The sequence below is a fragment of the Cibotium barometz genome, chromosome 26 (assembly GCF_041138505.1).
Source record: "Cibotium barometz isolate CiBa-2024 chromosome 26, ASM4113850v1, whole genome shotgun sequence".
Taxonomy (NCBI): Eukaryota; Viridiplantae; Streptophyta; class Polypodiopsida; order Cyatheales; family Cibotiaceae; genus Cibotium; species Cibotium barometz.
Window position 1 is genome coordinate 27835911 of NC_141071.1, and position 16152 is coordinate 27852062.

At 38.5% G+C, this 16152-nt stretch overlaps 1 protein-coding gene across 1 annotated transcript; it reads right to left on the bottom strand.

The window, feature by feature from the left end:
• Positions 1 to 1170: 1170 nt before the first annotated feature.
• On the bottom strand, positions 1171 to 13900 carry LOC147623838 (protein DETOXIFICATION 16-like). The gene is made up of 8 exons (XM_086820471.1): positions 13267 to 13900; positions 11981 to 12525; positions 10965 to 11051; positions 10791 to 10847; positions 10322 to 10560; positions 9531 to 9649; positions 1686 to 1772; positions 1171 to 1473 (listed from the first exon to the last, which is right to left on the bottom strand). The coding sequence occupies exons 1-8, from the start codon at positions 13600 to 13602 to the stop codon at positions 1408 to 1410; spliced, it is 1536 nt and encodes a 511-aa protein (XP_086676597.1). The 5' UTR covers positions 13603 to 13900; the 3' UTR covers positions 1171 to 1407.
• Between the last annotated feature and the right edge of the window lie 2252 nt (positions 13901 to 16152).

Here is a 16152-nt window from a genome sequence, read left to right on the forward strand (position 1 = left end):
ACCAACCAAGTGCGACACTTCCCAACGTGCCTCGACAACCTCTTACCGATCACGAGGATGCGAGTTTAGGAAGGAGAGTATGTTAACCACATATTAGTTAATGCATTCCTACGATAACTATGTTTGCACACTTATGTAATGTGCACCCTTACTATATTGTTAACCCCATCATTTGATGTGAGAAACGCCGCCCTAAAGACGTTCCCAAGTATTGAGCTTCGAAAGATAGACAAGAGAATCTTGGTCAGCTGGCCAAATTAGAGAGAAAAGCCTTGTAACTATGTTTTGGGCACCTCGAGTCACTTACTCCCGGACGGCTTAGTGAGAAAAGGCTTAGAACCATAAAAGCCAATTTCTCTTGTTTGTAACTCATTCTCCCATTTGTGCAATAGTAGTGGAGTGTTCTCTGTCCCTCTCTATTGCAACTCTAATATGGCATGTGTGGTGTGCTTAAGGTTAGGGTTTGAGAGTAATTAATACTAATCACTTGTTTCCTCATGCTTCCCTCTTGCTTGAGTGATTAGGCTACCATTGTGATCGTCTTCCATGGTGACCCCACACAATCTTCGTGAGAGAGGCTACACCACCCATTGGATCGACAACCACCTTGGTGTGAAAACGAGTGCAAGAGGAGAGCGATGATGGGCGACTACAATGGAGCTCTTGAGCATTGCCCAGGCTCGACAGATCAACAAATTCCCACGACATGTTAGAGTGAGCTTAACATGGAGAAAGAAGAAAATCTATATCAAAATATAGAATTACATTAGCTCCCTCTAGCATGAGTGGTAATGCTTGGCTTATGATACTCACATTGAGGATTCCACCCAATTAAAAATACTTTAAGAAACGTTTTGTAAACATTATAATTGTAAAAAGTAATTGTTTACATAAGAGAACAAGCTCCTACAACTTGATTCTAAAATGCTAAATGTGGTGTAGGAGGTTTAGCAATTGAGCTTCAAATTTCACATTTGAAACTTTTCTAAGCTAAGATATGAAGTGTTAGATAAGTGGCATTTCTAAACAAGTACATGATGGCCTTTCCTATCAAAACATTAAATCTTTGTAGCCTTGATTAGTACCTGTATTGTGTGAACCTAAGAATAGAGATCAATATTCGAGTATTGTTAACATAACCACAAGGACAATGATAAGTTCCATGCATCCTTTTTCATGTGCTTAGAAAATTTCTAATTTAATAATAACATGTGTAGAAAAATGGTTTGGTTGAATGGATAAGTTTGATTCCTTTTAATCCATATACTAAGGATATGTTGATAATCCATTGCTTGGATGTATCCTCTTCTATGTCAATGTAGCAAGAAAGGATTTATTAAGCTTCCTTCTAATCCATATACTAAGGCTATGTTGATAATCCATTGCTTGGATGTATCCTCTTCTATGTCAATGTAGCAAGAAAGGATTTGTTAAGCTTGAAGATGATTCAACCCGCTTTTTTGCCTGATGTACCTATTTAAAACAATAGGTTGGGTGTGTTACAATATTTTAAAACAAAAACATTACAACATAGTTACACTATAACATGACCCAACAAGTACAGGTATCCTTTCATTGTATTGCATTTCATTGTATTGCATTTGAACTATTTCTAAAGCTACCAAAAAAAAAACTTCGTACTAACCTCTTGAAGACAAGATTAAAAACATAGAAGAATTACATACCTCCTTTTCCCAATTCGTAGCCCAAGTAATGGCTCCAAGAGATATTATTTGAACAAGAGGCCCACAAATCACTCCTATCCATAAACCCTAAACCATTAAAAAAACAATGTCATGTGACAATCATCCGGAGAATGTACAAAGATAACAAGTATATTTATCACATCAGAACTCTTGCCACAATCTCCCCCCTTCAAAAGAAAAACAAAGAGCATAATGGTTGACAATAATACAACCTCCATTTTTAAAGTTGTTGGCCTTGAGGTAAAAGTAGGCCTTGGAACACTTACCTTGTTTGGTTTGTCGAGGTCTTTAAATCAAGTCAAGATAAGTTCCAAATAGACAAGGTGAGAAGCAAGACAAGGGTCCATTGACCAACAATGAAGGAAGTGGGACCTAGAGTGCTATTAACCCATTTTTGGATTAATAAAAGCACTTTCTACTACACATGAGAGTAAGAATATAAGTGTTATGAAAAGTCACTATAAAAGTTATACATTTTAAGAGGAAATTTGGCCAACGACCAAGCTTCTTAGTTAGGCTTTAAGTGTTAGATGCCCAAATGTGAATAAGGACCAATTGTATATAAGATACTCTCCTAATGAAATGACAATCCTCCTTTGTGCTAAGTCATCTCTTGTTATCTCCTTCCTCTTACTCTTGTGTGTGAATATGAGAGAGAGAGAGAGAGAGAGAGTTGAGAGGAGATGCTTGTTTTCTTCTTGCACATGTGCCTTTGTATGCTTGGTGTGAGAGAGTGTAGAGAATGAGAGAGGTGAGTCCTTACAAGGAGGGGCAGCAAACCTCTTATTGATAGCAAGAGGGAGACTTAGAAGTTGGAGCTAGCACCCACTAGTGGAACTTGAGGTCAAGGAGATTCTAAGCTCAGACGCAAGGTAAGAATCCCACCACAATTGTTGTTAGTTTCAATACTTGATTGAATGAGAGAGCTCTTTAAGGGTAGAATCATGCCATAACATTTTTTACGCCACTATCGAGGAGCTAATCTTGCTTCTTCCTTCTTAGAGTGCTCAACTCCTTCCTTTCATGCTTAAAAATATGTATTTTCAATCTTACTAAAGTTTTGTGTGCAAACGTGAGTGGATAAGGTTGCTCTGTAAAATGGTGAAAGGTATGGTAGAAGTTTGATTTTTTATTGTTTTTAGTTTAAACATTGGTGCGTGAGTACTTGGGAAGCCTGGAGGAAGTAATCCAATCAATTTTTTGTTGATTTTCGTGTTTACATGATCTTTGCTTTTTTTACAGTGTTGTATTTTTTATTTTTTTACAAAATCAAAAAATAAAAATAAAAAATATAGTTATTTGAGTCTTGCTAAATATTTCATTGCCTTAGCTATGGTAAGCAGACTCAAAATGCACCTTATGAGCAAGTAAAAACAACATTTGGATCTTGAAAATCAGATCAAAGTCAATTATTGGTTTTTTTCGCATGAGAGTTTTTTATGGTTGTGAAAACGTCCCTAAAATCATGGAGTGTGTTTATCTAGAAAGGTCTGAATTCAAGCGACACTAGTGGTGATAAATCCATCAAATGATTCACAAGTGAGTGGAGGAGAGAGTTTCCAACTCCCCCATAATATTCGATGGTCTGTTAAACATTGCCAAAGGTCTATTATAATCGGATATGGATCAAAAGGCTCACTCAACCGACGATGGTCGCGCAATGAGAAATACTCAAAGGTTCCCAATATGAAGAGGAGTTGTTTAAGCAACACCTCCCTTAGAGACATTTGTGAGGACGGAAACCTTTACCCATCCCAATAAGAAAATCTCTTACACTCCTAGGATTAAGACATCACAACAAGGACTGGAGAGACCTTTTTCTTGGCGAGTGAGGAGATGGAGGTAGAAATGAAATTGAAGTAGGCCCAGAGACAAATGCAAATCTTTAATCAAAGAAAAAATAGATAAACCTAGAAAGAATACAAACCCTAGAGCCAAACATCCAAGAAAGGAATAGATTGGAGGCTGTGGCACAAGCTCAAGCCCTTGCATAAGCTTTGGCAGAGGGGATGCCACCCTTAGAGACAATATGGGAAGATCCAAAGGGATAATGGGAAACAACTACCCTTCATGGGTTAGGAGGACCCTACCCAAAAAATCTAAAGAACGGGTCAATACCACTTAGGAGGACATCAATAGGATAATGTGACTGGTCATGAGTCCCTTGCATACATGCGATCAGTGTTATTAGCAAGGATAACAAAGGGCTCCCTAGGGGAAGACACAATGATGAGTTCCACCTTTTCCCACAACCTTAACCAAAGAAGAATATCACCAAGAAACCAACCCACGAATAGAGGAAGAGGAACAACACACTTCACAAAACTAGCTTATGAGACAACCCCAATATTAACCATAGCTACCTCAATTGATTTATTAAGGATGGCAATAGAAATAGGGAGGGGGGTGGCAAGGGAGTTGAGGGCTACTCAAGTTCATGCCCCAAGGCAAAACACCATGAAGCCGTACCAAACACCATGCAAAGGTTCAACGAGGATGGTGATCCCATCCAATGTGTGGAAATCTATGTCCATTTGTGAAACATGTGGACCCATTGGGGTAAGCTCACAAGGATTCATTCCTAACATTAAGTGGGAAGGCACAACAATGGTACATAAGTCTAAAGCTAGAGAATAAGGTCAATTTTACTAGGCTTAAGAAAGACTGTATTTATACTAAGCTTTGCTAGAAGCGGTGACACGTAGAGCCCAGTGGCATAGCTCTATAACAGCATGACTATTTACTCCAAGAATCCACATTGAAGGCATGCTAAAAGATGGCCATTGAATTTGAAGATAACAAGTTGGAATTATCACAGCCTGAAGAGAATAAAACTCCATCTTTGGCTAAAGATGGCCATTGAATTTGAAGATAACAAGTTGGAATTACCCCAGCCTAAATATAATAAGACTCCATCTTTGGTTGCACCATCTCGAGTATCAAGTCGGCATGAATCTAACACTAGGGAATGACATCTAAAAAATAGGATTGTCGATGAATTGACCACGGCTATTCTCAAAAAGATTAAGTTAAAGGAGGTTAGGGAACCTCCAAACAATGCACACCTTTATCCAAGAAGAGAGCTAGTCAAGTGTTTGATATGTAGACAAAATCACACAAGCTGGGAGTGCCCTCATCTGTGAGCTAGACCGCTACTTTATTACACAAATTGTAGATGTTTAGGAAACCACGATACATCCATGTCACCCAATCGCTAACACAAGTGCCAACAATTAGACCAAATCTAGCTTTTACTGGCACCTCCCAATCCAACACATTGGGAATCAAAGACCACTGCACACCCAAGGACAAGGTTATGCATGGGGAATCAAAGACCACTGCACACCCAAGGACAAGGTTATGCATGGGGAATGTACAGGGTACCCGACATACCCTGACCACTGCTGGTCCTACCACCTTAACCACCTCCACCAAAGATAACACCGATTAATCAGGTTTTGGTTGAAGAACCACTATAAGAAAGTGAATATCCTCCTGAAGTAGATCTAAATCATGGCTATTATGAGGAGACACAGGATATTGTGCGTGAGTTTTATGTTATGCAAGGAGCTATGCTAGTGCCTGTATTTCAAACCTCTGTCCAATGGAAGGGGATATAAACTGAATACAATCGCTTAGAGAGCCCCATTGCAATGTTGTTATTGTCAAGGACCCCATTGGCGGGTAGCGCAGTGCCCACTCAAAATGGTTGCTCTTGCTCAACAGCAGGCTTCTCAACAAGGAAACAGCTCCACCATTTACCTGTATGAAGGATTGTCCCTCGAAGTCAAGCGAGGAAGCTACAACTTCCGCCAATCCAACCATGGATGTTCATCAATTACCAACCTCTACCTCTAAAAAAGGTAGGAGAAGAAGACCAAAGAGGGTAGGCCAAGGTGAATCATTGGTCATTATCCAAGATGGTTCAGATGAAGGGATTATAGAGGCAGGATCAACAAGTTCCAGCTAAGATAGCATCTTGATACATAAATATCTTAAACACATGACCTTGGAAAGGCTAGGGATCCCAAAGGGCATGGGAGGACATCCTAACACTAAAAAAGAGATTGAAATTTTGGAAACTACAAAGGCCTTACTCGAGGAAGCTACACGAGAAAGTTCAAACACAGACTAAGGAGTCGTAAGGCCATTGAAACACTGTACCCCAATGAGAAGGTCACGTGAAACAGGAAATTGGATATCCCAAAACCTATTCGAGAATAAGAAGAGTAAGAACTTAGCTCTGAGGGGGTTGGAAGATGTCCTCATGAATACAATGTTTGAAGCTAGGGATGAGGTTTATAGTCCTAGATCTAAAAATGGGATTGAATAGTTGGTTAGGGAGAGTGAGGCAGCATGCAACGGGATGTAGCCAACTTAATGTCATTCTTATCATTAGAGGTGAAAATTTCAGTGTGATCATTTCTAAAAAGAATGGAGATCTTAAAGCGTGAGCACATAATGCTCCTCAAATGCCTAGGCTACTACATAAATACTTGGTAACCATAGAATGCTCCTCAAATGCCTAAGACCAAAAGAAGAAAAAGGGTACTAAGGGCTTGAAGATAAAGGGGAAATAAAGACTGAAGGAAAGAGCAATAAAAGAAGATCCTTATACCCTTGGAACTAATCATAAGCAAACAAGTGGAAATGTTCACGTGTGATAGTCATGTTGTGAAAAACTCAAGTTTAGTAAGAGGAACCAGAATATCAACTCAAAAGCATAATACTCAAAAGTTTGTTTAGTGTGAAAAACCAATAAATATTCACGAACGTGAGTCGAGTTTTTCATGTCGAAACATGCACATTTTCTCTTCGTTTTTCACATGGCCGCAAATTAGAAGAAAAATTGCCATACTTTTTAAAAAAATTAACACTATTATTACATTTTTGTTTAACTAGCTCAATTTCTATTACAAAAGATCTCAATCGATAATTTTGATTTTTTAGTCAACTGGAGGTTAACCTGAGGCACACCTTTCTAGAACATTGGCTCTAAGCACTTGGGATATGCCTATTTGTTGATGGGAATAGGTGCCAACCTCTTATCTATACAAGATAAAGAACGGGTGCCTAGCCCTTTACATGGAGAAAGGAGAGGGAGAATTTTTGAAAAGGAGAAAGGAGAAGAAAAGACATTCATTGGGGATTTCTTTCCTACACACCTAGATGCATTGGGGCTCATAATTAATTGTCACCATCAAGTCATTTGCTCATTAAATGAGTTTCTTATATATATATATATATATATATATATATATATATATATATATATATAATACATTAGAAAGCAAATTGCCCACCCCTCGACATACACACATATATATCTTCTAATATTATATTATGTGTATGTGTAAGAGAGAGAATATACATATCTATGCATACATAAATAGTTACATACATACACACATATATTATGTACATATGTATGTATATATGTATGTATCTATAGGTATGTAAGCATGTATATATAAATAGATATATATATATATATATATATATATATATATAATACATTAGAAAGCAATCCCCCCTCCTGCACATACACACACATATATGTCTTCTAATATTATATTATGTGCATGTGTAAGAGAAAGAATATACATGCATGTACATACATAGATAAATACATACAAACACATAGACATACACATATATACATTATGTATGTATGTATCTATAGGTAAGTAAGCATGTATATATAAATAGATCTATACACACACGTACATCACATAGACACACGCCCATGATACGTGCATACACGCACACGCACACACACAAGCTTGCACATGCACATACATACATACACATGCACACAAGCACATACATATACACATACATACACTCATACACACAAGTACATGCATGCATACATGTATATAAACATAAACGCATACACTTACATGCACACACACACACAAGCTTGCACGTGCACATACATCCGTATACATGCACACAAGCACATACATATACACATACATACACTCACATACACAAGTGCATATGCCTGCACACATGTATATAAACGTAAACACATACACGTTTACATGTGGTACATGCACACACACACACACACATGCATGTGCATGTGCATGTGCACATACATAGACACAAAGATGTACACACGGACATATTCACATGCTCACACACACATAAATACACACACTCACACATGGATACACACAAACACAAACATACACACTCACACCATACACACACTAGCACATATACACAATCAAGACATTTGCACGACACATGCATGCATGAAGGCGACATTACACAATCACACACGCGTATGTATGTGCACACATAATCACATATGCGTGCAAGTGTGTGTGTGTGTGTGTGTGTGTGCGCCGGGGGGGAGGGAGAGGAGAGAGAGAGAGAGTGTGTGTGTGTGTGTGTGTGTGTGAGGGGGTGTGAAGATAGAATGCATGTGCATGTGTATGCATGAGATAGATGTGTGTGTGTGTGAGAGAGAGGAGAGGGGGGGGGGGGGCTATTGCATGTGTATGTGCGTGCATGTGAGAAGAGAGAGGATGTTTGTGTGTGCGTGCATGGGAGATTCTGTGTGTGTGTGTGTGTGTGTGTGAGAGAGAGAGAGAGAGAGAGAGAGAGAGTCACACACACATGCACACATGCACACACATGAAGACACACACACACACACTCAAGCTTGCACACACACATACATGCCTATTTACGCACATAAGCAAACACATACATATACACACATACACACACTCACGTACATAAGTACACGTGTACACACATGGAGAGAGAGAGAGAGAGAGGGAGAGATGGGGGCATGCCTAGGAGTGTGTGTGTGTGTGTGTGTGAGAGAGAGAGAGAGAGAGAGTGTGTGTGTGTGTGTGTGTGTGTGTGTGTGTTTTCACCATGGTGGATGGGTAGCATAGTTGAAGCATTGAAGCTTCAAGTCCAAGCTCTAATGATGAAAGATAAGCTCCCTTTCAAAGAGCTTTAATAAGGGATTAAACTTTACTGAATCCACCAATGCGTTAGAAAGCATCACCATGGTGCAAGAGCAAAGTGACTATCAAGCTGAGGAAGAAGAGGATTGCAAGATGAAAGCCAAGAGAACGCATATGGGATCCAACCATGAATAGAAAATGTAGGATACTTGAAAGGGGCTTGTGCAGAGACTTCACGTGAAGAGGAAGAAGAAAAACTAAACAAAGGAGATGCAGATCTCTATCTTAAGCATAATGCAAATGTAGTCCTAGAACTACTTCATGTGGGGAGGAAACTAAGGCTTCTCTCTTGATGGTTTTCTATTAGCTAGGGTTGTTTATGTCTCTCTTTGGTGATCAAGGACATCTCTACTTGTACTATAATGCTATAAAAAGACATTAGTCTCTTATCCTTTGAACTACAAGAAGAACCTTTAAAATGTTGTACATGGAATTATTATATCTCCTATCTTGAAATAAAGCTACAAATTTTAATGTATTCCTTAAGCTATTAGTTAAAAAGTATTATTCTACCACAAAAATTATAAGCTCCCTCCCTTCCACTTAAAAATAAGTTTCTTGAGTATTTAGTACGTTTTGTTGAGTTCAGATACACAATCTTTATTGTTAAATTATTATAATATATAACGCAGCAATGCTATAACATAAAGTGATATTGATTAAGATAAAGTGATATTGACACAACTTTTAAGGAGCCTCACCATTAAGAGAAAGAAATTATCTACTATATAGACACACAACCATTAAGAGAAACAAATTATCCACTACGAATATAGACACACTACTTTTAAATTAGAAACATATAAAAGAAAAAGAATGAGTTTAGGTCTACCTTGGCTCCAAGTGGAGTAAGAAAACCCAAAGAACAACCAACGGGCAAAGCCACGATATAAAATGAGCTAAGGTTGATCACTGCCCCTAATGTTTGCCATCCACATCCTCTTGCAATCCCTAAAAGCACAGATCTTCATATAAATAATAATAATAATGTCACATTGCATCTTTTGACTATAGCAACTTAAGCCTTTGAAGATAATTTATTGCCAATTATACTTTTAAATTTTAACAAAATTGTATGAAGGTCTATAGAAGGGGGTAATATAAAACTAGGTAGGTTGGTAAATGTAATGGAAAAAAAAAAAAAAGAAATTAGAAATGTTTAGTATATATTCTACAACTTCTACCATTTGTGAAGCATGTGGTATACTTTTTCCTAAGACTTCAACGCCCTATCCCAAATAAAATAAATTATGGCTAAAATTATAATATGTAAAAAGTGTCAAGACTTTTTTGATAAGGCTTATAAAGGACAACTTTATAAGGCCCCAAATAAAATAATATAGGGCTAAAAATTATAATATGTAAAAAGTGTCAAAGACTTTTTGAAAGGGGACAACTTTGAATGCTTTTTCTCGGCCCCAAAAAAAAATAAATTATAGCTAAAAATTATAATCTGTGAAATATTTGAAGGGACAACTGTGAATACTTTTAAATAAAATAAATTGTGGCCAAAATTACAATCTGTGGAAATTAGAAAGGGATTATAAAGGATACGTTTAGTTGAAATAAATTATGATATGTGAAAAGTGACAATTGATAATAATCAAGAGAGTGAGCCATTACCTGAGAGGACGCCTTGGGTGCTGTCCAAAATTGAAGAGATTGCAAGCAGCTTAAGTATAGCAGCAACACTCTCTATGACTTCAAGGTCACTGCTAAAAGCTCGCCCCAACACAGTGTGAAAGGCCAGAATTATCATCGACACCATGCAAGCTTGAGTTACTGTCAGGCCCATCCCTACACACACTGCATTCTGTGCCACTTGAGGCCTCCCTGCTCCCAACTCATTAGATACCCTTGTGCTACATCACATCACATATGGATTAGTCAATAAAATTAATCAAGAAGAGATAGCATGCCTAAGTACATTGAGTTTTGAAGCTCTTAATCTCATTGTGCCCTTAATCATTCATATAGCCATGCACTCTGATTGAGTACATTGAGTTTTGAAGCTCTTAATCTCATTGTGCTCTTCATCATTCATATAGCCATGCACTCTGATTTCAAGCATTCTGAGTAAGCATACACTAACCTTACCGTCGCACTCAGGCCAAATGGTATCTGGAAAATCATGTTGGCAAAGTTGAGGCTGTGACATTTTATCAAGTCCATAGTGAGTCATCCAGTTTACTCCCTCTCTACTACTTTGCAAGATGCCCACATGTAATTATAACTTGCAACAGAGGCATGATGATGAGTGACCAACCATATCGAAAGCGTCGATGTCTGAAGCTCAGGGTCTGGTAGTAAACCAGAAAGTAGAACTAAACACTCATAACACCACCACTCTAAACTGGTGACATCCATCAAAATGCATTTTAATGTTTAGCTTTAAAATAATCTGCTCTCTCTCCGTCTCCCACACACAAACATACAAACAATAATCTCTCTCTCTCTCTCTCTCTCTCTCTCTCACACACACACACACACACACACATAGGTTGGCTTGCCCTTGTAAGGAAAGACCTTAATGTTCATAAACACAAAAAATTGTTTCCTACTAATATTACTCTCTCTTTAACCCTAAGTACCAATGCATTGTCTTGAAACATTGAGGTCTGTGATGTATGACACGCACACACATATATATATGTGTGTGCGTTCTGTATATGTTGGGGGCTATATGTGTGTGTGTGTGTGTGTGTGTGTATTACATACATACATATATGTATGTGTGTGTGTGTGTGTGTGTACACACACATGAAGAAAGAAGATAAGCTAGTTAATATCTTGTTCAAGTTGGATGTCTGAAATTTTTCCATTATAATTCATATGTAGCTTTATTAATATGGTAGCACCTTTCCTTTTATGGCAAGTAGAGATGTCGACGGCACATAAGTGCTGAGATATGTATGCACATGCACCTGCACCTGCAGGCACCTCCTTGTGTTTTTTATTTGCCCATCTTCTTACTTGCACTCTAGGGTGAAGGGGCCAGTACTGTGGTGCAATAATTTTTACTCGAAAAATCTACTCAATCTATGTTGTTTTCCATCTTTAGCTATCACAAGATTAGCGCGAGTTATGAGAAAACTTTTGATGGTTGATAAGTATTTGAAGTGATAATCTAAGCTGATAAACATACAATTTAGGGATTAAGGGTTGGAATGAGCTAGAAAGCAAAAGAGTTCTTCTATCTAATCTTAAGGAAAACTCAACAAAGAGTGGAAAGCAATTACCACAGTCAAGAGGGGAGAGGTGAGAGGAGGGGGAGGGGCTTACCACACCATGGCAGCAGAAGGTATTGCCAGCTTGAGGAAGCTTTTCATGCCATGCAAGGCCTCCCAAGAGAGAGGGGCCCTGGTCCTGTGGCAAGAGGGGGAGAAACCCACATATCCAAAAAGCAAGGCGACGTTGATCCAGTTGCAGATGCTTGTGGAGAGAGCAGCCCCTCTGTACCCAAGGCCTGTTCTGTAAACTAGCACCCAACACAAAGGCACATGGCATGCTATTGCAGCACCTGAGCTCATCACCATAGGATAAACCAGGCTTTGTGTCTGCAAAAACCTTATCAAAGGCTGTGAAGAGGCATGTGCAAACAATGTTGGTATCAACCACCTTGCATATTTGCCAGCCTCCTCTGATATATCCTTGTCTTGCCCAAGCCCCACTAGTATCTTGCCCATGTAGCCATATATAAAAGCAAAGGGTATGGCTGTTGCATTCAACAGAAGTAGCCCTCTTTGTAAGTATAACCCCAGCATTTGATACTGTTTTGCTCCAAAGGCTTGCCCACACAGTGTTTCCATACTGCTTGCCATGCCCATCTGTCAACAATGTTTTAGCATAAGAAGATGTTAAGTACATTCCAGCAATTTATGTTTTTAACATGAGATGTCAATTATAATCTAGCACTTCATGTTGTATTCCTCTTTTCATAATGATGTTAAGTATGATCTAGCACTTCATGCTTTATCCTTCTTGAGATTAGACATCAACCACGTGCAGCAGCTGTAGCTAGCAGGGTCCCAAGCACTTTATATTGGCTTCTAATTAGCATGATTAAAGATAATCAGCATCACTAAAGAGCTCGAGCATAGTATCCATGGATACATCCAATAATAAAACACTACCTTAAGCTCTGCCGTGGTGAATTTAAGGGCGGGTTAGAGTACTAAAGAAATCTATCTACAATAATTAGCATCAAGCTAGGTTACGGAGCTCAGTAATGGTAGATTAATGGCATGGATGGTGGATGGGAACACATCTGGAAAGCTCATGGAGTTCAAATTATGATGAATTGAAGACATAAAAGCGATGGTGAAATTGAGAGCAGGTAAGCGTTACTAAAGAAAGCTATTTATGTTAATAAGCTCATTAATGGTATAGGTTCATGGCATGGATGGTGGAGGGGAACACATCAGGGAAGCTCATGGAGCTCAAACTATGTTGAGCTGAAGACATAAAACCATTAATCAAACAGCTACATGGAAAGCAAGTGTTTAATTGTAGAGCAAGCTCAGTAACCTTCATTAACTGTAAAGCAAGCTCGGAAAGAGGGCTCTTACCATAACACAGAGGCCTGTGACATTGGCCACAGAGGTGGCTATGGAGCAGCTGGAGAGTACAAGCTCCCCTAGGTGGCCCACAAACATGATGGAGATGATCTGGAAGGCCATCTGCAGCAAGCTCACAGTGATCAAAGGGCCGGCCAAATAGCACTGAAGCTTCACCTCCTTCCAATAATCCAACCATTGGACAGAGTTAATCCTTCTGCTAAACCAGTCGTTAGGCTTAATCCTTGTGCTAATGGAGGTGAGGGCATGGTTCTCATGCAAGGCTGTGTGAAGATCATGAGGGGAGGAAACAGGAGGAGAGGATAGGGTTGATTCACTGGATTTCATAGCAGGTGGTGTAAAGAGGTACACAGCAGCAGAAAATTGAAGGGGCTACTGCAAACAGTAGAAACCCATGGAGTTGCATGATAATAATGGGTGTTATATGCAAGTATGATAATTATTTAGTGAGAGTGATAATTAGTGATTGAGATTGTGGGTGGCAAGTATGATCATTAGAGTGATAATTAGTGATAAATTAGTAATTGAGATTGTGGGTAGTAGAATTAGTAGGCTTTCTGATGTAGGGACAAATTCTAGAGCAAAGGTGTGGTTCAACGTCAACCTTTGTTTAGCAAATGTGCATGAAAAAAAGGGCATTTTTTGGCAGGGAGCCTGAGGCAAAAAAAAAAAACAAAAACAAAAATTGATTTTTTTTTAAAAATGTGCTCGGATGAAAACGAAATCTGAACAATTTTGCAGTACGCACGTGTAAAGGTGCTGTTCACCCGTGAGTATCACATATTCTAAATTCCAATAAGATTCCTATCAAATGCAAATAAAGCATGTGTTTATAATGGTTTTATATAAGGACTTGTTCAACATTGTTGGTTAGATTAAGAGCCTCAATCATGACTTGTGCTCATAAAATAGTGTTGGTTTTATGCATTAATAATTTGATCATGGCTATATTTTGCATTAAGAATTTGATCGTGCATTAAGCATCTCATCATGGCATCCCTCGGGCACGTAGTCTAGCTGGTAGAACGGTTGGGTCCGATTAATGGGGGCCCGCGTTCAATGCCAATGAACTACATGGCGGGGGGAGCAAATGGGGGCCCGCGTTCAATGCCAATGAACTACATGGCGGGGGAGCAAATGGAGTAATCCACCTTCCCAACACAAAAATTTGATCATGGCTACAACCATGCTTGGTTTTGGATCATGGTTTACTTTTGGCCTCTTTTAACTTCATGGGTCATGCATTCTTAGCAAAAAGGGGACACTAATCACTATCATAAACTACAGAATCAAAGCTTAATAAGCTACTTAGCATATGAAGGATGTTTAAGAATCACACTAGTATATGAGAGATGTTTTAATTAGCTACTTAGTATATGAGGGATGTTTCAAAATCACATTTTTTCTCGGATAATTGTTTAAATGAGCAAAGAAGTGAAATAATAAGTGAGGAGGAACATTTCAAAATTACAATTTTTTTGGATAATTGTCCAAATGAGCAAAGATGTGACATTTGCATCCTTAACTTATCCAAGGACATCCGATGAGTTTTTCAGCTTGCGAAAGCTAAGGAAACATGGCATATCCCATTGTTTGAATAAGATAGCTCATGACAATAGAAGGTAGATATTTAAAATATTTAAATCATATGACTATGAAGCTGTGTAGTTACAACTTGTGCAATTACTCAATTCTTAAAAAAGAAGAAGCAAAAATGTGTTGTATGAATTTATAAATTCTCAAGAAGAAAAAAAACCTCAACAAAAAAGATTAGCTTGATACAATTAGATGAAAATCATATACAAATGCATGTGCGTGCATGTATGTGCAAATTAGATGAAAATCAAATACAAATGCATGGGTATGCATGTATGTGCAAATTAGATGAGAATTATGTACAAATGTGCACATGCATGTGTGTGCATGTGTAAGCATCGTTCATAAAAGGCATGTGGATTATCATTAATGAACATGTGAGGGGTTTTAAAAACGGGAGGGATTCACATTTTCTAAATACACTAGGGGTATTTATACGGGCCAATATTTAATTCACATAAGAAGGAGAGGTGATCTTACGTTTAGTTTGGGTTTAGGTTTAAACATATTTGTCTAAGTGGCACCTTGCATATAGTTATCATTGCTTGATGGAGTATACAAGATAATGCCCTCATCACTTGTGCTCAAGTTTTCATAGTTTCAAGCTACTTGTTAACCAAAACATACTACCTTGCATAAGAGAGGGAGAGAAGAACAGAATGATGCCAAGCAAGGGTCGATTCGGAGACTTGCATTTAGCCAACCCTGATGAGGATTAACTCCCCTATGTGAGGCCACTAGGGGCTCACTCCACCTCCACTTGTGTCACTCAAATAGAGATCCACAAGAAGCTAGGTAATGAGCAAGGAAGAAGGGAGCTATGGAGAGCTCTACCTCCACTCAATGCCAATGTGTATGCAAGAGGGATCTTGAGAGGAAGACAAGAGAAGGGAGAAGAGAAGAGAAGCTATACTAACACCATCCACTCCATGCATACACCACAATCAAGCAAGCAAGCATTTACAATTTGAGATTAGTACAGTGACTAGACTACCTTCTAAAGGTTAAGTACATAAGTGATGAGACCGCCTTCTAAAGGTTTCCCTTTTCAAAGGCATGTAAATAAAGTTCCCTCAAAAAGTTAGTGTAATTCATTTCCATGTTGCGCTTCTCTTTGAGAACTCATTCGTTTCACTTACTTTAAAGATGCTTGATTTATTAGGTTGGGTCTTTAGCAAAGTTTACAAGTAATATGCAAGGAATGTGCATTCCTCAAATAAAAAATAATTTTAAACCAATGCCCACAATTCATGTCACTTTTACACACCCATATTATCAACC